General features: G+C 45.9%; 1 protein-coding gene across 2 annotated transcripts in view; it reads left to right on the top strand.

The window, feature by feature from the left end:
• FAM219A (family with sequence similarity 219 member A) overlaps positions 1-21,437 on the top strand; it is a 54,370-nt gene that overhangs the window by 29,170 nt on the left and 3,763 nt on the right. For both annotated transcript variants that reach the window (XM_087958773.1, XM_087958772.1), the window contains exons 3-4: positions 15,082-15,184; positions 20,128-20,208. In XM_087958773.1, the coding sequence (XP_087814899.1) occupies positions 15,082-15,184; positions 20,128-20,208 (184 nt within the window). The remainder of the gene's footprint in view (positions 1-15,081; positions 15,185-20,127; positions 20,209-21,437) is intronic.

Below are 21,437 nucleotides of genomic sequence, written 5' to 3'. Positions count from 1 at the left end.
AAACTGTTTGGGACTCATTATGGGCTGGGAATGCACATAATTCACAGCCGTTGAAATAAAAAAAGGGGGGATGGGAACAGCATGTGATTGTTACTGTCTCAGGAAGCCTTGGTCAGAACATATTTGACTAACGGGGAAACAAGAAAATATATAAGCCTTAGGACAGGATTAGCCTTGGAAAATAAACATCAATTTAAATGGACTCGCTCCTTTGGAAAAGCAGCTTGGGGTTTCTGCAATCCTGCAGACCTCTGGGTTGGTAGCCTATTTTTTGGGTTGCTGCCCGGGAACATTTGCAACAAACAGAATCCCTTGTAGGAATCCCCCCAAGTCCAAAACCGATTGGAGCAACACACGGCAGCATTTGAGATGATGAAAAAACTTGGGAGGTTTATCAAAGAAAGAACGTGTTGCAATAGGAAACTGGCAGAGGCTATAATTCTCTGAGAAAGACAGCCCAGTTTGTGTGTTGCAAGAAGATTAAAGACTCTCGGCCGTTGGCTACAAACCCGTATGAATAATTGAAACAAAGACGTACCTTTGGAAGCCCATCAGCTTGTAGAACATATTCCAAGGTTTAGTAAGCCCAGGGGCAGCTATTCCTCCCTGCTAATCCATGTGGGGGCCAAGGATGTTGGCATGAACAGCTACAACTAGATGACAGTGGACCTTGGATGTCCTGGAAAGGACATTCAGGAGAAATCAGTGGAATTCCATCCCTCCTTCCAATGCAAAGAACATAGAATAACAGAGTTGAAAGGGACCTTGGCAGTCTTCTAATCCAATCCCCTGCTTAAGCAGGAAACCGTATACCATTTCAGACAAATGTCTGTGGAGATTCTCGGTCATCCAGGTCATGATTGTCCCAAAGGGTGCATTTTTTAAAGAGGCAACTGGACTTTCTGGTTTTTCTTTGAAGATGTTTTCTTCAGCTCTGGCCAGATAGTGGGGAAAGGAAGGATTTTATACTCCTTGCAGACAGTTTGGTCATTTGCATCCTTTTTAGAGGGTCATTGAGGCTGCTTTGGAGGTTTGTCTGTGTCCTCAGGGTCACCTGAGTGGTGCAAATGGGTGTGGCGTCTTCTTGGAACTGCTGAAAGGAGCTCTGTTGTGGACTCCACACCCATTTGCATTACTCGGGTGACCCTGAGGACACAGATAAATCTCCAAGTGGCCTCAATGATTCTCTAAAAGGTCACAAATGACCAGCTGTCTGCAAGGAGTATAAAGGGTCACCTGATTAGTGAAATGGTTCCTGAAGTCTGCAAATGTTTCCTCTGGAAATCCAGAGTTGATCAAAGAAAGAAACACAAATTACTTTTGTCCCAAAGGTGCTTTATTCCCCAAGAGGAAACTGGACTTTCTGGTTTTTCTCTGAAGACATTTCGCTTCTCATCCAAGAAGCTTCTTCAGCTCTGACTGGATGGTGGGGAATGGAAGGATTTATGTTCCTTGCAGACAGCTGGTCATTTGCATCCTTTTAGAGGGTCATTGAGGCCACTTGGAGGTTTATCTGTGTCCTCAGGGTCACCTGAGTAGTGCAGGTGGGTGTGGAGCCTTCTTGGGACCGCTGAAAGGACCGTGTTGTAGACTAGAGATAGATGATGTTGTATCCCTCCCACTCTCCCACATAGGTGACCTCTTTGACCCCCCCCTTCAAATCAGAGGTCCTCTCTTTCCAACATGTGGACTGTGTTGTCTTCAAAAGAGTCTTTTTGATGGACTGCTGAATCTGACAAATGGTTGCAGGATCCAATCTAAGTCGGTCATGGGGACCAGCTGTTTAGCCTTCCAAACTTTCAGACTTGCCCTGGAACCCATCCTCAGGGAACTTCTCTCTCACCAGAATGTGTCAGAGAGGTGTTTTATTTATTTATTTAATTCATTTATTTGTTTGATTTGTCCATCGCTAACAAAGTAATAGGAATGAGCATAATCGTGAGTAAGAATGCAGGAAATAGGTACGGATAAATGGGGACAATGGGACAGGGATGAGGGGCGCGATGGTGCACTTATGCACGCCTCTTACAGACCTCTTAGGAAAGGGGTGAGGTCAACAGTAGACAGTCTTAAGGTTAAAGTTTTGGGGGTTTGGGAAAGAGACCACCGAGTCAGGTATAGTGCATTCCAGGCATTGACCACTCTGGCTGAAGTCGTACTTTCTGCAATCAAATTTGGAGCGGTTTACATTGAGTTTGCATCTGTTGTGTGCTCTTGTATAGTTGTGGCTGAAGTTGAAGTAGTCATTGACTGGTAGGACATTGTGGCAGATAATTTTGTGTACTACGCTTAAGTCTAACCATAGGCAGTGTAGTTCAAGGTTGTCCAAGCCCAAAATCTCAAGCCTGGTGGTATAGGGTATTCTGTTGCGAGCAGAGGAGTGTAGTACTCTTCTCGTAAAATACTTCTGGACTTGCTCAATTGTATTAATGTCCAATATACAGTGCGGATTCCAGACAGGTGAGCTGCATTCGAGTATAGGTCTAGCAAAGGTTTTGTATGCCCTAGTTAGCAATTGAGTTCTGGCACTTAGGTTGTTAAATATGTTCCCTGACAATGGGCTCCAGCACGAGTCCGAAAGTTCGGAAGACAAAAGCTCTGGTCCCGGTGACCAACCCAGATTGGATCCTGCTGTCGGGGTTCCAAGTAATAGATCCACTGCAACCAAAAGCTCTGAGGCAGGTAGGTTCCTCAAAGAATAGCTTTATTGGAAATACTATATTAGCATAGATCTGGTAAAAACTGACTCTGGAGGTTCCCATGGCTTTCACCTAATCAAAAGTAAAAAGGTTTTCCACTTTCTCAAAGCAAAGTCACATGGCCTCATCAAGGCAGCATCTACTGGTCTGGTAGCGTCACTCCTCCTTCCTCCGGCCGGGTGTGAGAACATCCTTGGTTCCCAGGAGAAAGTATTTTATTTTGACTACACAACTCCAGCTATCTCTAATCCCCCTGCCTATCCCTCAGCTCCATTGTGGCATACTGAAGGCCCAAGGTACAGTGGTGGGATTCAAAATTTTTTAATTCCAGTTCTGTGGGCATGGCTTGGTGGGCGTGGCAGGGGAAGGATACTGCAAAATCCCCATTTCCTCCCTACCCCACTAACCAGCTTTCCAGCTCCGTTCTTCTGTGTAGGGTGCGATGACCCAAAGGGGCGTGGCACAAAGGCAACACAGTCAGATAAGCAAGAAGAGTCTCTTTATTATCTCCAACTTTGCCCCCAATGTCCAGGTTACCTTCTGGGCTGGAGAAAAACTCTCCCAGGAACAGCCTGTGGCTGCAGAAAATTAAGTCCAAAACATGAGCAACACAAACTCTAACTTAAAGTCCAAACAAACCAAACTGCAGTAATTAGTTTGGCAGGGCAGAAGCAAGAATTTCAGACTTGAAGGCACGGCAAAACTCACACGGTTGGGAAGACGCCAGGAACACAGATAAGCCACAACAACACAGGATAAAGTCACATTTGCTCCCAACAGCCTGCCGCATGCAGCCTGCCTTTCTTACCAACTCTCTTCCCAGGTGTGGCTAATGAAGGAAATCAGGGCCCTTTCCTCCCCCTTAAGCCACGCAACCCATGTTGCTCCCTTCTTCGTTCCTCCCTGCATGCCCTAGGATGAAGAGGGGGTGGCCCTTGCTCTTCGTCTGAATTCCCTCTCCCTTGTTCTACCTCCCCCTGCTCTGCCCAACCGGACTTTGCCCTTCCCCAGTTTCCTCCACAGCCAACATTGTCACACTCCTGCTCCCTGTCAGCTGTCTGGCTTCCACCTCAGATTCAGACTCCGGCAGGGGAACGACACAGGGCAACCAAAGAAGACCCAGCCAATCAGCTGGGACTCGGGAGGCGGAGAATAGATGGGGGTGTGGCCAGTCAGAGGCGGTATTCTCCAGTTCTCCGAACTACTCAAAATTTCCACTACTGGTTCACCAGGTCCAGTCCAAACCGGCTGAATGCCGCCTCTGCCAATATGGCTTTGGCCAGACCAGCTTCAGGGTTGACACCTGCAACATTATCCCCGGGACACATAGAGTCGCCTTTGTCCGTCACACAACTGGCTGTCATTATTATTATTATCTTTATTGTCAAGAGTACAACAGGTGCACAGTGAGATTGGCTGAGCCTCCCTTCGTGCGCACACACACCTCCAACACAACTCACAGGGGGGACAGAAGTCCCTAACCCAGTCCCAATCTCATTACACTGTGTGACCTTGTTGCACAACACGCCAGTCCCGCAAGTCTATCGTACCACGTGGACATGAAGGTATATTTTCCGTCTAGGAGTCTGACAGCCCCCGCAGGTAGAAACTGTTCTTCAGCCTGTTGCTGCAACTGGCTCTGCGTCTCTTATCTCCTACCCGAAGGTAGGAGAGTAAAGAAGGGCTAACCAGGATGCAAGTCGTCCCTGAGGATTTTCCTCACTCTTCTAAGGCAGCGAGCCCCAGCGAGGTCATCTAGCAGCGTCAGGGAACAGCCCACGATGTTTTGTGCTGTGTTCACCACCATCCTCTGTAGTGCCTTTCTATCCGCGGCTTGACAAGCCAGCACACCACCCCGTCATGCAATGTGTGAGGACCCTTTCTGTTGTGGACCGGTCAAAGGAGGTCATCCATTTTATTCTTTTGCAAGACCCTGAGGAAATGGGAGTCTCTGTTGGGCCTTTCTGGCCACCTGGGTTGTGTTGGTTTTCCAGGTGAGCTCTTCGCTGAGGTAAACGCCCAGGAATGTAAAGGAGGAAAGAAACTGTCTCCTCACAGCCCCCCTCGATGTAAAGTGGGGCGGGTTCCTCTCTCTTCTTCCAGGAGTCCTTCCAACATCTTCTTGAAAACCTCCAGGGAAGGAGCATCCCTAACATCACGGAGGCAAGCCATCTCACTGCTGAATTAATTAATCGATCCAGAATTAATTCTGGAGGCCAGCCATCCCACTGATGAATTCAAAGCCTGGAAGGCCAAACAAGATGACGGCCAGGGGAGGGAGAAAAAAACGGGCTTCAAAAATGGAAGAAAACAGGACCGTTGTCTAAATGATGTGAGTGAGGTAGTACAGGGCGTAGTCCTTGACTTACGACCGCAGCCGAGCCCAAGATTTCTGTTGCTAAGCGAGACAGTTGTGAAGTGACTTTTGTCCCCATTTTACGACCTTTTCTTGCCACCCTTGTTAAGCGAATCCCTGCAGTTGTTAAGTTCATCACACGGTCATTAAGCGAATCGGGCTTTCCCGCCGACTTTGCTTTGTCAGGAGGTCGCCAAAAGGGAATCGTGTGGGACACGGCGACCGCCCTAAAATACGAGGCAGTTGCCCAACGTCCGAATTTTGATCACATGACCACAGGGATGCTACAACGGCCCTAAGTGTGGGGGGAAAAAAGGATAGTAAGTCCCTTTTTTTCAGAATTAGAATAGAATAGAGCTGGAAGGGACCTCGAGAGGTCATCTAGTCCAACCCCCTGCTCAAGCAGGAGAACTTATACCATTTCAGACAAGTGACTGTCTAGTCTCTTCTTAAAAACTTCCAGTGATGGAACACTCACAACTTCTAGTGGCAAGCTGTTCCACTGGCTAATTGTGCACACTGTTAGGAAGTTTCTGCTTGAAGTGAACTGTTGTGGTCTGCCAGCGACTAGTGGAACCAGCGACAGAGTCAGACAGTGAGGAGGTTGGGGAGGAACCTGGGCCAGTCCTGGAGGCTGAGGAAGGCTCTGCATCGGAGGCAGAGATGGGGCCAGGGCAGGCTGGCAGTCATCAGCTGCCTTCGGGCTCAGCAGCAGTGAGGAGGAGGAGCAGCTGGAGCCGGTTCCTAGCCTGCGCATGCGCAGAGCTGCCAAAAGAAAAGAACAATTAGGAACTAAAGATTGACGTGGGAGTAAAGGCCACAGGTGAACGGTGAATGGCCCCTCCCCTTCATCCAGGGATGAAGCTCCCACAACTTCTGAAGGCAACTTCTGTTCCATGAATTGATTGTTCTCACTGTCAGAAAATTCCTCCTTGTTTCCAGGTTGAATCTCTCCTTGTTCAGTTTCCATCCATTCTTCCTTGTCTGGCCTTCAGGTGCTTTGGAAAACAGCTTGACCCCCTTTTCTTCTTTGTGGCAGCCCCTCAAATATTGGAAGATGCTCTCCTGTCTGGTCCTTCTCTTCAGTAGACAGTCAGGCCCAGTTCCTACAACCGTTCATCATGTGTTTGAGCCTCCAGTCCCCTCATCACCCTGGTTGCTCTTCTCTGCACTTTTTCTAGAGCCTCAACATCTTTTTTTTATAGTGTGGTGACCAAAATTGGATGCAGGACTCTAGGTGTGGTCTTTGATGGCAGCCCCTCAAATATTGAAAAACCGCTATCATGTCATGTTTCCAAAGCACCCGAAGGCCAGACAAGGAATAATGGGTGGAAACTGATCCAGGAGAGATTCAACCTGGAAATAAGGAGAAACTTTCTGACAGTGAGAACAATCAACCCGTGGAACAGAAGTTGCCTTCGGAAGTTGTGGGAGCTTCATCCCTGGAGGCTTTCAAGAAGAGACTGGACTGCCCTCTGTCAGAAATGGGGTAGGGTCTCCTGCTTGGGTCAGAGGGCGGGTTGGACTAGATGATCCCCAAGGTCCCTTCCAACGCTGTCAATCTGTAAACTGTAAACCCCTGGTCCTTCTCTTCAAGAGATGAGACATATCCAATCCATCGTACGCTTTAGCTTCATAGATTTTTGCTTGGATGCTGCCTTGCCCTTAGCTGAGATGAGACAGGGCCATGAATAATTAACATGGCAGCTCTGCTCCGAAAATCTATAATTAAGCCACAGTATGTGGCCAAAGGCTTAAACCAAGGAAGGAGGGGGACCGGGCTGTTTTTTGTTCATTTCCATGAAGGCAGCGCCAAGGGGGAACAGTACCCAGTTGACCGAGAAGGCCGAGCACCGTGGAGCTGCCTGCTGACTGAGGAGTGGGAGGGAGCGGGGTTCAAACCACACCAGCGCACAAGCCTCTTTAGATGTAGCTCTGTGCCTTTGTCCCACGGTCCTTGCTCGCCCCTCCTCAGTTTGAGAAAGCGTCGAAGGGTTCTACGTAGGAATAAAAACGACCCTTAAAAATGTACAAAACCATTTCTCTGATGTCTCTTAAACCAGGGGTCCCCAACCACCAGGCCCCGGACCGGTACTGGTCCGTGGATCATTTTGTACCGGGCCGCAAAGAATGAATAATCGTGATTAAACTATATATATAAATATGTTTTTGCTTCCGGGTGTCTTATTTGGAAAGACAACCACTTCCGCCTCGCCTAACTTCCGCGCTTGACTCTTTGGCGCGTATTTATCCTGCGTCAGCAATGCAAGCTAGCCCTCGCAAAATGAGCCAGAAACAGAGTTCACTGGAGAGGTTTTTTTGGAAAGGGTAAGTTACGGGTTCATCGCTTATTTATTTACGTAGCTTATTTATTTACGTAGCTTTTTCTCTGGTAATATCACACTACTAACCAGAGCATACAAAACATTTGCTAGACCAATACTCGAATACAGTTCATCAGTCTGGAACCCACACTACGTATCTGATATTAGCACAATTGAGAAAGTCCAGAAATATTTCACAAGAAGAGTTCTCCACTCTTCTACTCGTTGTAGAATACCTTATGCCACCAGACTTGAAATTCTAGAACTAGAAAACCTTGAATTACGCCGTCTTCGGTCTGACTTAAGCATGGTATATAAAATCATACATTGCAATGTCCTACCTGTCAATGAATACTTCAGCTTCAACCATAACAACACAAGAGCACACAATAGATACAAACTCAAAGTAAACCGCACCAAACTTGATTGCAGGAAATACGACTTCAGCAATAGAGTGGTCAATGTCTGGAATACTCTACCCGACTCTGTAGTCTTTCCCCAAACCCCAAAAACTTTAACCTTAGACTGTCTACTATTGACCTCACCCCTTTCCTAAGAGGTCTGTAGGGGCGTGCATAAGCGCACCAACGTGCCTACCGTCCCTGTCCTATTGTTTCTCTTATTCTTTTATTTTTCTTATATGTACCCATTTCATGTATTCACAACTATGTATACATTTATACTTATTATCTTGTAAACAATTGGCAAATCAAATAAATAAATAAATAAATAAATAAATAAAATTATTTACTGTTATTGGAACCTTCACGCCCCTACCCGGTCCTTGAAAAAGTGTTTCTGCGTGAAACTGGTCCCTGGTACAAAAAAGGTTGGGGACCACTGTCACTTTAGCGACCTTGGAAGGATGGAAGGCTGAATCCACCTTGAGCCTGGTGGGATTCGAACTGCCAAATTGTATGCAGCTGGCTGCAGAAGTAGCTTGCAATACTGCACTCTAAGCACTGCACCACAGAGGCTCCTATATATATATATATATAAATATAAACATACTAGCTCGATAGCCGTGCTTCGCTACAAAACTATATGATTGGGCTTAGTTTTGGGGGAGGAAAATAAGAGGGGGAGAATCTGCCTCTGCCTCCCAGCATCCATCAGTATTCATCTGGCTAGTGTCCTGTCAGTGTGTGAGAGAGTTGAGGGCTGTTTGGAAAGTGAAACAGTATTTGCTGTGTGAGCAAGAAGGAGACAGCAAGGAGCCTGGGCGTGGCTTAGCTCAACCCTTCTGTACTAAAGCTGCTTGGTGCTGTGAAACTGAAACTCCTTTGCTTGTGTTTTGCATTTGGAAGAGATTTCTTTTCAGGTGGGGAGGGGGAATAGAACTCCTTAGCATCAGAGCGTGTTAATAATAATAATAATATAGGAAATAGTAATAGCTCTGATGGTCATTTCAAAAAACCCTTCCTTAGTGAACTCCTAGAAGCCAAGAGAAACATACGTGCCCAACTTTGAATTTGTAGGCTTTACGGTTCTGGAGATTTTGTGACGATGCGTGAGGGGTATTTCGCTTTTATATATCTATAGATATGTATAAGCATATACAGTCCTTAATTTACAACAGTTCATTTACTGACTGTTCAAAGTTTACAACGGCGCTGAAAAAGTGATTGTGGCCCATTTTTCATACTGACGACTCTTGTAGCCTCCCCATGATCATAACGATCAGAATTCAGATGTTCGGCAACCGACTCGCATCTACAATGGTGGCAGCGTCTCCATGTCATATGACACCCCCCCCCCTTTGTCCTCGATTTATGACCATAACCGAGCCCAACATTTCCGCTGCTAATCGAGATATTGGTTAAGCGAGTTTTGCCGTATTCTGTTACTTTTCTTGCTACAGGTGTTAAGTGAATCACTGCCCCTGTTATCTTAGGAACACAGTTAAATGAATCTGGCTCCCCCATTAAGCCTAGAGACGGTCAGTCATTCAGGTCCTGGTTGTTCCGAAGAAAGTCCAGTTGCCTCCTGGAAAACCACCTTTGGGATAACTGGGACCTCGATGACTGAGAAATGTCCATAGACATTTAGCTATGCCTTTTGGGATGAACACCCTTATGAATGGTGTGGGAGTACGGATGGATTTTCGGGGAATAAAATCGCAGACTACAGGAACCATTTGCACCACTCAGGTGACCCTGAGGACACGGCTAAACCTCCAAGTGGCCTCAAGGACCCTCTAAAAGGATGCAAATGACCAGCTGTCTGCAAGGAGTCTCAATCCTTCTGTTCCTCAACATCCTGTCAGAGCTGAAGAAGTTCCTTGGAGGAGAAGCGAAACGTCTTCAAAGACAAACCAGAAGTTGCCCCTTGAAAAAGCACCTTTGGGACAACTATAACCTGAATCTCTACAGGTTTTTAGCTGTACAATTTGGGGTGAACACCCTTCGAATGGGAGTAGGAATGGAGTAGGAATGGTGTGGGAGTAGGAACGGATTTCCAGATGAAAAATTGCAGACTACGGGAACCATTTGCACCACTCAAGTGACTCTTGAGGACACAGATAAACTCCAAGCGGCTCAAAGGATGCAAATGACCAGCTGTCTGCAAGGAATATCCATCTTTCCCTTCCCCTCCATCCAGTCAGAGTGGAAGAAGCTTCTCGGATGAGAAGTGACATGCCTTAAGAAAAACCAGAATGTCCAGTTATGCCTCTTGAGAAAAAAGCACCTTTGGGGCTTCCCCATTAACTGTGGTGATCCCATGTCCCCAGGACATCACAACCGTCATATGTTGTATATGAGTCAGTTGCCAAGTGTTTGGATTGTAATCACGTGATCATGAGGAGGCTGCTGTGGTTGTGTGAAAAATGATGGTACTGTAAGTCCCTTTTTGTTCCATTGTACCTTCAAATGGTCACTAAACAAACTGCTGTGTGTTTAGGACTCTTTGTATGGCCTGACTGGATGAAACCTTAGGAGCGTCATGTTCTCCGCTCTGGGTTATTGTTGTATTGTTGTTTTGCCCTCAAAGTGCGGCTGAGATAACCAGAGGACGCTGCTGTAGCTTCTTCAGAATTAAAACCATGAGTGGTGCAGTTGCCACATCTCCTAGTGACCAGATGCAGGTTGCAGACCATTTTTTAAAAACTAACTTTAACTTTAAGATAACTTTATAACTTTAATGTCATTTCTTTATGGTGAGCTCACTGGCTCACATTAAAAATGAAATTCCGTTGCCTGCTCTCAAAATAATGTGTATATCTATCTACCCAAATGCATATATAACACACATATACGCAGGCGGTAGACATACATAAATTTATACCTGCACCATATATGTGTGTGTATGTGTTTCCCCAAAAATAAGGCCCAGCCAGAAAATAAGCCGCAGTATGATTTTTCAGGATGCTTGTAATATAAGCCCTACCCCAAAATAAACCCCAGTTAAAATAGTCAGCCAGACGGATGCATTTAGTATCGTATTTCCCCCAAAATATGACCTAACCAGAAAACACACCCTAATGCCTCTTTTGGAGCAAAAATTAATATAAGAGCCAGTGTTTTCTTTGGGGACACAGTGTGTGTGTGTGTGTGTGTGTGTGTGTGTGTGTGTGTGTGTGTGTGTAATATGTTACATTATAATATATATAAATAAAAATGACTTCATTTTTAATACATAGTAGAAAGAGTAAACTTGACAGTTCACAAGGCTGATGCTCTATGGAACAAAAAAAAAAAACATTTTTAAGGACTTTTTAACGGTTCTCCAAAGGTAGAAAGACCAAAGGCTCCTGTCTTCGTTGGGCTCCTTTCGATAAGTGAAGTGAGGAAGATGAATGGATCCAGGTCATTTTCCTACCTGTCGATCGATCGATCCGCTGCTTCTTCAGACAGACGAGAAAGGGCCTTTCGTGCCTGCTCCAGGAAGGCAGCGAGATCAATCGGCCTTTCAGAAAGTGATTTTACTTCCACTGTTTCTCTTTCCTTTTTTTCCTTCTTCCTTATGGATGGATTGGCTGGAAGAGGACATTATCCTCATCGAACCGCAACTCCAGGCTCTTCAAATTTACAGGGGTTTTAGGTCTATTACCGCAAGGGGGAGAACCAGCAGCTCGCTAATTAATTTTTAGTCCCCTTCTGTTTGCTTCCTTTTATTTATCTTTCGAAAAGATTAGAGACAGTCTGAACCTGGGCAGCCAACAACCATCAATCTTGTAATATATTGTGTAATACAAAAAGCTCAACCTCCCCCTACGGATGGACCTTGACTCATTTAGTGACCGTTTGAAGTTACAATGGCATTGAAAAAAGCAACTTAAGGGCTCCTGGGTGGTTTCCTTGCAGACGTTTCATTATCCAAACTAGATTACATCATCAGGGCTAGATAACTGATGGCATTTTTTTCACACTTTTTTTTTAAAATACATTTTTTATTTTTTATTTTTGTTTCTATATACACGTCATTGTGTGAACAGTGTGGTTCCAGCTCATTTTTCATTTTAAAACAAACATGACCTCAACTCATAAAACATTTTGTATACACGTTTTATAGTTGACAACGGAAAGAAGTGGGGGGAGTTTCAAAGAGCAGGCGGCAGTGTGGAATCGAAAGTACATTCCATTCATATTTTCTTCAGAGGCTGATTAGATGACTGAAGCTTCTGCCGCGCAAAAATCTAATTGGAGAGCATGATTGATGACTCTGGACTCTGGACGTGTTTCATTGGATGATACACCCAGAGGGGTGGGGGGGGGGAAGCAGGATCAAGGGTGACAGTGAATTACGTATCTCAGAGTCGGCTACACCCAGGCAAATACCAGCATGTTAACTTCTAATAAATTATTTGTACTTTCGCCCTCCCGGAGGCTCAAGAGAAGCCTCTGCAGCCTCAAGAGGCTGAAAAATGGGTCCATTTCAGCACTTATGGTATTTCCAGAAGGCCCGTATTTCAGCCTCCCAAGGCTACAGAGACTTCCCTTGAGCCTCCGGGAGGGCGAAAACGGCCTCAAACGGGCCAAAAATCAGCTGGGAGGCGCACACATGCGCAGTGCAGGTAAGTTTGGCCGGGACTCGCATGCCTGCACAAATGGCTCTGCGTGCCACCTGTGGCACACACGCCATAGGTATTATATCACATGCACACACACGCATCACGATATTATATCATTCTAGAAATACTATACTCCCCTATCTATTAGCGTATCTTGTTTTTAAATCTGTCAGGTTCCACATGTTTGTTTTCCTACCACGCAATATTAATTTTTCCACACTTAACGACCGTTGCACCGTGCCCCAGGGTTAAGTGATCAAAATTCAAACGCTTGGCAAACTGACTCATACTTATGATGGTTACAGTGTCCCGGCCTCCTGCAATCCCCTTCTGTGACCTTCTGACAAAGCAGAATCCGTGGGGAAGCCAGGTTCACTTAACAAACGTGTTGCTAACGAACTTTAACCCCTGCAGTGATTCACTTAGCAACTGTGGCAAGAATGGTCGTAAAAAGGGGACAAAACTCACTTAACCAACAGAAATGTTGGGCTCAGTTGTGGTCGTATCTCGAGGACCAGCTGCAATAGAAAAGTTAGATGTGCCCGTAGTGACATCATGATGCCATTTTTGCTTACCTCTGTTTGCTCCACACATCCTGGAATACCCTTTTGGCTGTGCAGTTCGAGCTCCTTCTGGTACAGAAGCTGCCCATCTGTCATGCCCCATGTCGGAGTCTGAATCCAAGGAGGAAGACAAACAGCCAACAGGGAGTGGGAGAGTGGCTCCGTTGGCTGTGGAGGAAAGTGGGGAAGGGCACAGTCCGGCTGGACAGAGCAGGGGAGAGGTAGAACAAGGAAGAGGGAGTTCAGAGGAAGACCCAGGCCCACTCCTTCATCCTCGGCATGCAGGGAGGAATGGAGAAGAGAGCAACGTGGGTTGCATGTCTTATGGTGGAGGAAGGGGCCCTGATTCCCTTCACAAGGCACACCTGGGAAGAAAGTTTATAAGAAATGCAGGCTGCGTGCGGCAGTTGCTGGGAGCAAATGTGACTTTATCACAGGAGTGGGATTCAATTTTTTTAACAACTGGTTCTGTGGGCACGGCTTAGTTGGTGGGCGTGGTTTGGTGGTCCTGTGACTGGGTGGGTGTGGCTTGGTGGTCATGTTATTGGCTGGGTGTGGCCAACTCAATATCACTCACATCGAGGCACCATCTTCTCGCCTGGCCTCTCATGACTGTGGGGATGCTGCAACAGTCGTAAGTGTGAAAAAAGGTCATAAGTCACTTTTTTCAGTGCCATTGTAACTTTGAATGGTCACTCCACACAAGCAAAGTACCAGCAAAGGAGGGGAAAAACAACTCCAGAGAAGTTCCTGAGACAGGAAGTCTAGTCCTGCCAAGAATGTAATAAGGGTTCACGGAGAGGCAGTTTCTGTAAGCAACACCAGAATGTTTCCTTCCTGCCTTCCTTACAGGATTAGGCCAGGAATTTCTTCTCACAACCGGTTCTCCAAACTGCTTCGAATGTTAACGACCGGTTCTAGCGAATAGGTGTGAACTGGTAGAATCCCACCCCTGCTTTATCCTGTGTTGACTTTGGTTATCTGTGTTCCTGGTGTCTTCCCAACTGTGTGGAGTTATTCATGTCTGGAATTCCTTTTCTTGCCCTGCCGGACTAATTACCTTATTTTGCCTTGATTGGACTTATAGTTACAGTTTTTGTTGACCTTGTTTTGGACTTGATTCTCTGCAGCCAAAGGCTGTTCCTGGGAGAGTTTTTCTCCGGCCCAGAAGGTAACCAGGACCTTGGGGCAAAGGTGGAGCTAATGAATGGACACCTGCTGATTATCTGACTGCGTTGCCTTTGTGCCACCTCCCGGGTCATCACACCATCCTAGTTTATGTCACAAATACATGTGTTTCCCCCAAAATAAGACCGGGTCTTATTTTCTTTTGGGTCCTAAAATAAGCACTAGGGCTTATTTTCAGGGTGTGTCTTATTTTTTTTCCCCATGTACAGGCGACCCGCTTCTTCTATTTGCTTGTGGCAGTGCAGGAGGCCACACAGTGTGTTAGTACTTCTGCCGCAAGGCCGAGGATTTGAGCTGCCCCACGTGCCCCCACACCAGCTTGCCTCAGGGCCCCCGCAGCCGGGCCACCCACGCCCTGACACCTGTCTCACCTTGCGGTCATGGGACCAGCACACCACTCGGCCTCCTTCGCATCCAAGAGCCAGCAGAAGAAGTGGACCAGCGGCCACGTGGCCCTCTGCTGCACGTGGCTGCTAGTGCTGCCACCACGAAGCAAGTGTCGGGGCATGGATGACCTGTCTGCAGGGACCCTGAGCTAAGTCGGGGTGTTTGGGGCAGCTCCACCACCCCCTGCCTCACCTTGTGGCCATGGCACCACAAGCAACCAGACGGAATTGGCAGCCGGCCGGCTGCGCAGGCTCTTAAGTAGGGCTTATTTGGGGGGGGGGGGTAGGGCTTATATAGGTACACTTAAAAACCATGCTAGGTCTTATTTTTGGGATAGGTCTTATTTTTAAGGAAAACAGCGTAATTATTTGTTATTAGTTTGTTATTATTGGTTATATATTGGTTATAACCCCAAAGACTTGACGTTGTTCCCTTGCAGATAATTGTGTTTGCAGGGCGAACTCTGGCTCACATTGCCCTGCAGTTGGCTTCCGAAGGAGAGGCTGCCTTGCCTAATTCTCTTCCTCCATGTCTGTCTGCCTTTGTCCTGCAGAGAAACAGCGAGAGCTGGCTCGGAAGGGGTCCCTGAAAAACGGCACCATGGGGAGTCCAGTTAATCAACAACCCAAGAAGACCAACGTCATGGCTCGGACAAGGTAGATGCTCCTTCCACATGAGAATCTTGGTGTGTCTACAAGCAAGGGTCCCCAATTTGTGGGCACTAGCCCACTACTGGTGTGCGGCCTATTCACAACCTGGCTGTGTGAGGCTAGTTGGTGCGTGCATGTCTGTGCATAGCCCAACACACATGAACATCGGGGGGGGGGTTGTTAGGGCACTTGGGACCCCACTCATGCAAGCCATGAGGTCTCCCCCTCCCACAAAGCTATTCCCTCTTTCCCCCTCTGGGCCACCAACCTGGAAAATCTGGGGAACACTGATCTATAGCAGTGTTTCTCAAACATGGCAGCTTTAAGAAGTGAGGGGAGCCGAATGTCAACTCATAACATATTTCTATGGCCTTTTTAGAGTTGTCAACAGAAAGGGAGGGGGGAGTAGTGCGGCAGCTTGCAAACCAAAACTGCATTCCAGTTAGATATAAGTAGTTTGGATAGAAGGTAATGTTTGTAGCTCAGGGTTAACAGATAACAGATAATCAGAGTTGGAAGGGACCTTGTAGGTCATCTAGTCCAACCCCCCGCCCAAGCGTTGAAATGTGGGGTCCCTGTATTCTCAGGTTGATTGTTTTCTTGTAGACATTTCATTACCCAACTAGGTAACATCATCAGTACAAATCCCATTCCCTTCTAGCACTGATGATGTTACTTAGTTTGGGATATGAAATGTCTGCAAGAAAACAACCGAGGACCCCACAATTATTCTCTTCCTCCTCCTCCTCCTCCTCCTCCTCCTCCTCCTCCTCCTCCTCCTCCTCCTCCTCCTCCTCCTCCTCCTCCTCCTCCTCCTCCTTAAACCCCATTTCCTTCTAGCACTGATAATGTTACTTAGTTTGGGGCATGAAATGTCTGCAAGAAAACAACCGAGGACCCCACAATTATTCTCTTCCTCCTCCTCCTCCTCCTCCTCCTCCTCCTCCTCCTCCTCCTCCTCCTCCTCCTCCTCCTCCTCCTCCTCCTCCAACCCCATTTCCTTCTAGCACTGATAATGTTACTTAGTTTGGGGCATGAAATGTCTGCAAGTAAACCACCAAGCTCAGAGAGCACTAAGGACTCCGAGGAAGAAGCCAGGATCCAGAGAAACCTCTCCTAAACCCAGCTCCATTCTCACAATATATTTTGGAGTGATTCTTTGTGCTAATCCACTCCTTCCACTTCAGTCAACTTATTATTCATACATGACCCGGAGCGAACCCAGGAATATCGTCCCTTCCAAATTTATTGTCTCTACAATTCTGACCCGTTCCCCCGAATAAAATTCAGAAGAAGCTAGCCACAAATAATCATATATTATTCATGTTTCTCCCCCCCACCCCGACCCTTCCGAAGGCTGTGCAATTTGCCTTGCAAATGAGGCTTAGGCATTGTGTGCTGCTGTCAGCAGGATGGCGCCAAGATTATATTCTATTTAATGTTTGTTTCCTGCATGGTTAGAGCCACCCAATTCAAAATAAAGTGACTCGGGGTTGCATTTAACGGAAGCAAACAATAAATCAAATCAAATCATGTTAAAAGGCAAACAGCCTAATGTAAAAAAAAAAAAATTGCGCCAGTCTTATGCGCTCTCTAAATAAATGAATTTATTAGACTTGCCTAATCCATTTTGACACGCATGCCAGCCTGTTTTCAGCTTGTATTTGTCCCCAGTTGGTGTTTAAGTGGGAGGATGATGACAGGCTGAAAGTCAAGGACACGAAGCCCTTGTCAGTTCCTTTTTACAGGAAGTCCTCAACTTACAACCATAGTTCATTTTTAGGGACCGTTCGAAGTTACAACAGCACCGAAAAACATGACTTATGACCTGTTTTTCAAGCTTACTATCAAGATTCCGGCAGTGACCCCCATTTAAATCACGAGCCTCGAGCCAAACTTCCAAAACTTAAAAAAGGATTTATTGGGAGTTAACATGCTGGCACTGCCTGGGTGTAGCCGACTCTGAGACACATCATTCATTGTCACCCTTGACCCTGGTTTTCCCCCACCCCGTGGGTGTATTGTAATTCATATTCTCCAATGGGACACCTCCATAGCCCAGAGTCATCAATCAGGCTCTCCAGTTAGATATTTGCGGGGCAGAAGCTTCAGTCTCCTAGTAACTATCTTTGAAAACATTTATGGAATGCACTTTCGGTTCGCAAGCTGCCGCACTGCTCCCCCCTTCCCTTTCTGTTGGCAACTCCGAAAAGACCATAGAAATATTTTAGGAGTTGACACCATCTTTCTAGCAGCCCACGTGATAAAAATTCAGAGACTTGGCATCCGGTTCACACTTAACATCCGTTGCTGTTTGCCAAGGTCAACGACGCTCTGGAAGAATGCAAGCGACCAGCTGTCTTGTCTGTGGTCCTGGACTTACGATCGCAATCGGGAACAGAATTTCCACTGCTAAGTGAGGTGTCCCAAAGGTGCCTTTTTTTCAAGAGGCATAACTGGACTTTCTGGTTTTTACTTTGAAGGCATTACACTTCTCATCCAAGAAGCTTCTTCTGCTCTGACTGGATGGTGGGGAAGGGACGGATTTTTATTCCTTGCAGACAGCTGGTCATTTGCATCCTTTTAGAGGGTCGTTGAGGCCACTTGGAGGTTTAATGCAAACAGGTGTGGAGCCTTCATGGAACTGCAAAGAGGACTGTGTTGTAGACGGGAGATAGATGATGTCGATCTCTCCCCTCTGTTGAAAGGGGGCTGTTCAATTTGGACATAGATGACCTCTTTGGACCCTCTCCTCAAACCAGCAATCCTCTCTTTCCAAAATGTAGACTTTGTTGTCTTCTAAAGCGGGAGCCAATGTGTCGTACCCGTCCCGTCTCATGATCCGACCCCAGTACGGGTCGCATGTATCAATGGACATAGATGACCGCTTTCCTCCTTGGACCCTCTCGGGCTTTTTTTCTAAACCAGCGAGTTCCTCTCTTCCAAAACCGACTACGGACTTTGTTGTCTTACGGGCCCAGCAAACCAGCGGCCGGTGAAATGTCCACCGGTACCAGTCCAGGGCCCGGTGGTTGGGGACCCCTGTTCTAAAGAGTGGCCTTCATCTTTTAAATGCAGATGGATGGCTGAATCTAGTCCTGGTGGCTTTGTTCTCCTGTGTTACGTCATGCCTTTATGAACAAAACAACCACCTCATAAACTCAGGTGACCCTGAGGACACAGATAAACCTCCAAGTGGCCTCAACGACCCTCTAAAAGGATGCAAATGACCAGCTGTCTGCAAGGAGTATCAATCCTTCCTTTCCCCACCATTCAGTCAGAGCCGAAGAAGCTTCTTGGAGGAGAAGCGAAAAGTCTTCAAAAGAAAGAACAAGAAAGTCCAGTTGCCTCCTGAAAAAAAAAAAAATCCTTTGGTGCAGCCATAAATACAGGCCAGTTCCTGGTTGCTCAAAGTTGGATCCAGTGACAATGGGGATTCTGTGACAGTCGTAAGGGCGAGGACGGGTCATATATCACATTTTTTTCAGCATTGTTGTAACTTTAAATCTTCACTAAATGAATAGTTGTAAGTTGAGGTCTCTCTGTACTGCAAACCATTACGACTCTTAACACAGGTCTTTCTCACACTTGTGAGAGCCGCTCAGTTTGTGCTAGGTAAATCTGTCCACACCTGTGCATTGTGCTGCACAAGTAGTCCTTGACATACAATCACAATTGAGTCCAATATTTCTGTCACTAAGCAAAGCAGCTGTTCAATAAGCATTGTGTCTCCCTTTACGGCCTTTTGGCCGCAGTTACCAAGCAAAATCACTGCGGTCATTCAGCGAGTCATGGTGTCGTTAAGCAAATCTGGCTTCCCCCCCACTACTTCTCAGAAATCCCTGGGAAGGTTAATGACCCTGGGACTGGGCAACCGTCGTAAGTACATGCCAGTTGCCAAGCCTCTGAATTTTGATCACATGATGGTGGGGATGCTATGAGGGTCACGTGTGTGAAAACGGTCATAAGTCACTTTTTTCAGTAACGTCGTAACTTGGAATGTTTACTAAGCAAATGATTGTAAGTCAACGAAGCAACGAATGGTTGTAAGTCATGTAGCAACGAAGAAGCCTTTTGCTTCTGATTATCTCTAACTTTGTAGTTGTTCTGACCAAGACAGTAACAATCACACGCTGTTCCCAAAAACCTTTGTTTTTATTTCAACGGCTGAATTATAGGCATTCCCAGCCCGTAATGAGTCCCAAACAGTTTATGAATAGTCCAACAGAAGTTCTGCCACAATCCTTCAGGATAAGGCTGATAAGCACCCACCTTCATCTCCCTTGAAATGCTGCCAACGACTAAATTGCCCATTAGCTGTACAAGGCCAAATGGAGCACAATGTCCAGAGTTTAAACCGACCAGTACGAACAAAGTTGCTTCCTGCAAAGATTCCTGTCCCTTTGCTCCTTCTTCATGTTTTATGGGAGGGCCAATCACCTCCAAGCCTTACTCCCGAGTCGCCCCTTTTGTCTTAACTGTTCTTGCCTTCTGGCAGCTCTGTGCAAGCGCAAACTGGGAACAGGCTCCCTCTGTTCCTCTGCCTCGCTGATGTCAGATTCTGGAGGCTCCGGAGTCGGCACATAACTCCCAGTTGGTCCTGGCCCCATCTCTGTGTCGGACGGAGATCCCTTGTCTGCGCCCTCCCCGAACTCCAGGACTGGTCCCTGTTCCTCCCCACTGTCCGACTCTGCTGCCAGTTCCGCAGGTCACCAGTGGACCACAACAGTAGTATGAGAAAGCATTTTGTTTCTTCTTTGTAGTACATTTAATTTTTTATATTTATTTTATTTATTTATTATTAGGCTTTTTTTTTTTGCCTGCCTTTTGCCTAATCTGAAACTCAAGGCACCGTTTTTCCCCCCCCTCCTTTTATTCTGAATTTGAGCTTTCCAGGTGTCCATGACAGTCAACATAATGTTCCTTATTTATTTATTTATTTATTCCAGGCTGGTCGTTCCGAATAAAGGCTATTCTTCATTAGATCAAAGTCCCGATGAAAAACCATTGGTGGCGCTGGACACAGACAGGTAGATATGGACTCATAAAACTCACCTGTGTAATGATATTGTTTAGAAGGTAGAAAAATAAGAGCTGGAAGCGTCCTTGGAGGTCTTCTAGTTAACCCCCTGATCGAGCTGGAAACCCTATATAGCATTTCAGACAAATGGTTGTCCAATCTCTTCTCTAAAACTTCCAGTGTTCGAGACATCACAACTTCTGGAGGCAACTTCTGTTCCACTGGTTAATTGTCCTCGCTGATAGGAAGTTTCTAGGTTGCTTCTCTCCTTGATTAGTTTCCATCCATTGCTTCTTGTCCTGCCTTCAGGGGTTTTGGAGAATAGGTTGAAGAAGAAGAGTCCAACACCTGTCTCTAACAGAGACAACTAAGAGTTGGAAGGGACCTTGGAGGTCTTCTAGTCCAACCCCGTGCTTATGCAGGAGGCCCTATACTATTTCAGACAAATGGTTATTCAGTGCCCGGTCTTGTTTTGAAACATTCCAGTGATGGAGCACTCACAGTTAATTAATTAATTATTGATTGATTGATTGATTGATTGATTCTTTATTGGCCAAGTTTGATGAGACACCCAAGGAATTTGTCTTAGTGCAAAAGCTCTCAGTGCACAAAAAAGAAAAGATACTTTCGTCAAGAGTCATCAGGTACAATACAATAATAGTCATAGGGTACAATAAGCAATCAAATCAGATAGATATAGAATAGATAGATGATATACATAGATAGATAGAAATAGATAGATAGATAGATAGATAGATATGGATTAAGATAGATGATAATGATAGTCATAGGGTATAAGATAGAATGGAATAGATAATAGAATAGATAGAATAGAATAGAATAGAATAGAATAGAATAGATAGATAAAGATGATTGATAGATAGATAGATAGATAGATAGATGCTCTCAGATGCACATAAAAGAAAAGAAACATTCGTCAAGAATCATAACGTAAAGAAATGATAGTCAAAGAAAGAATAGAATGAAATGGAATGAAATGAATAGAATAGAATAGAATAGAATAGAATAGAATAGAAAGAAAGAATAGAATAGAATAGAATGGAATAGAATTCTTTATTGGCCAAGTGTGATTGGGACACACAAGGAATTTGTCTTGGTGCAAATGCTCTCAGTGCACATAAAAGAAAAGATACATTCGTCAAAAATCATCAGGTACACCACTTAATGATAGCCATAGGGTACAATAAGAATATAATGGAATGGAATGGAATGGAATAG

The sequence above is a fragment of the Notechis scutatus genome, chromosome 2 (genome assembly GCF_049901735.1).
Source record: "Notechis scutatus isolate UNSWTSFEM ecotype Mainland chromosome 2, rNotScu1.2, whole genome shotgun sequence".
NCBI lineage: Eukaryota > Metazoa > Chordata > Lepidosauria > Squamata > Elapidae > Notechis > Notechis scutatus.
Note: the sequence above shows the minus strand (reverse complement) of the source record. Positions and strands in the feature narration are given on the sequence as shown.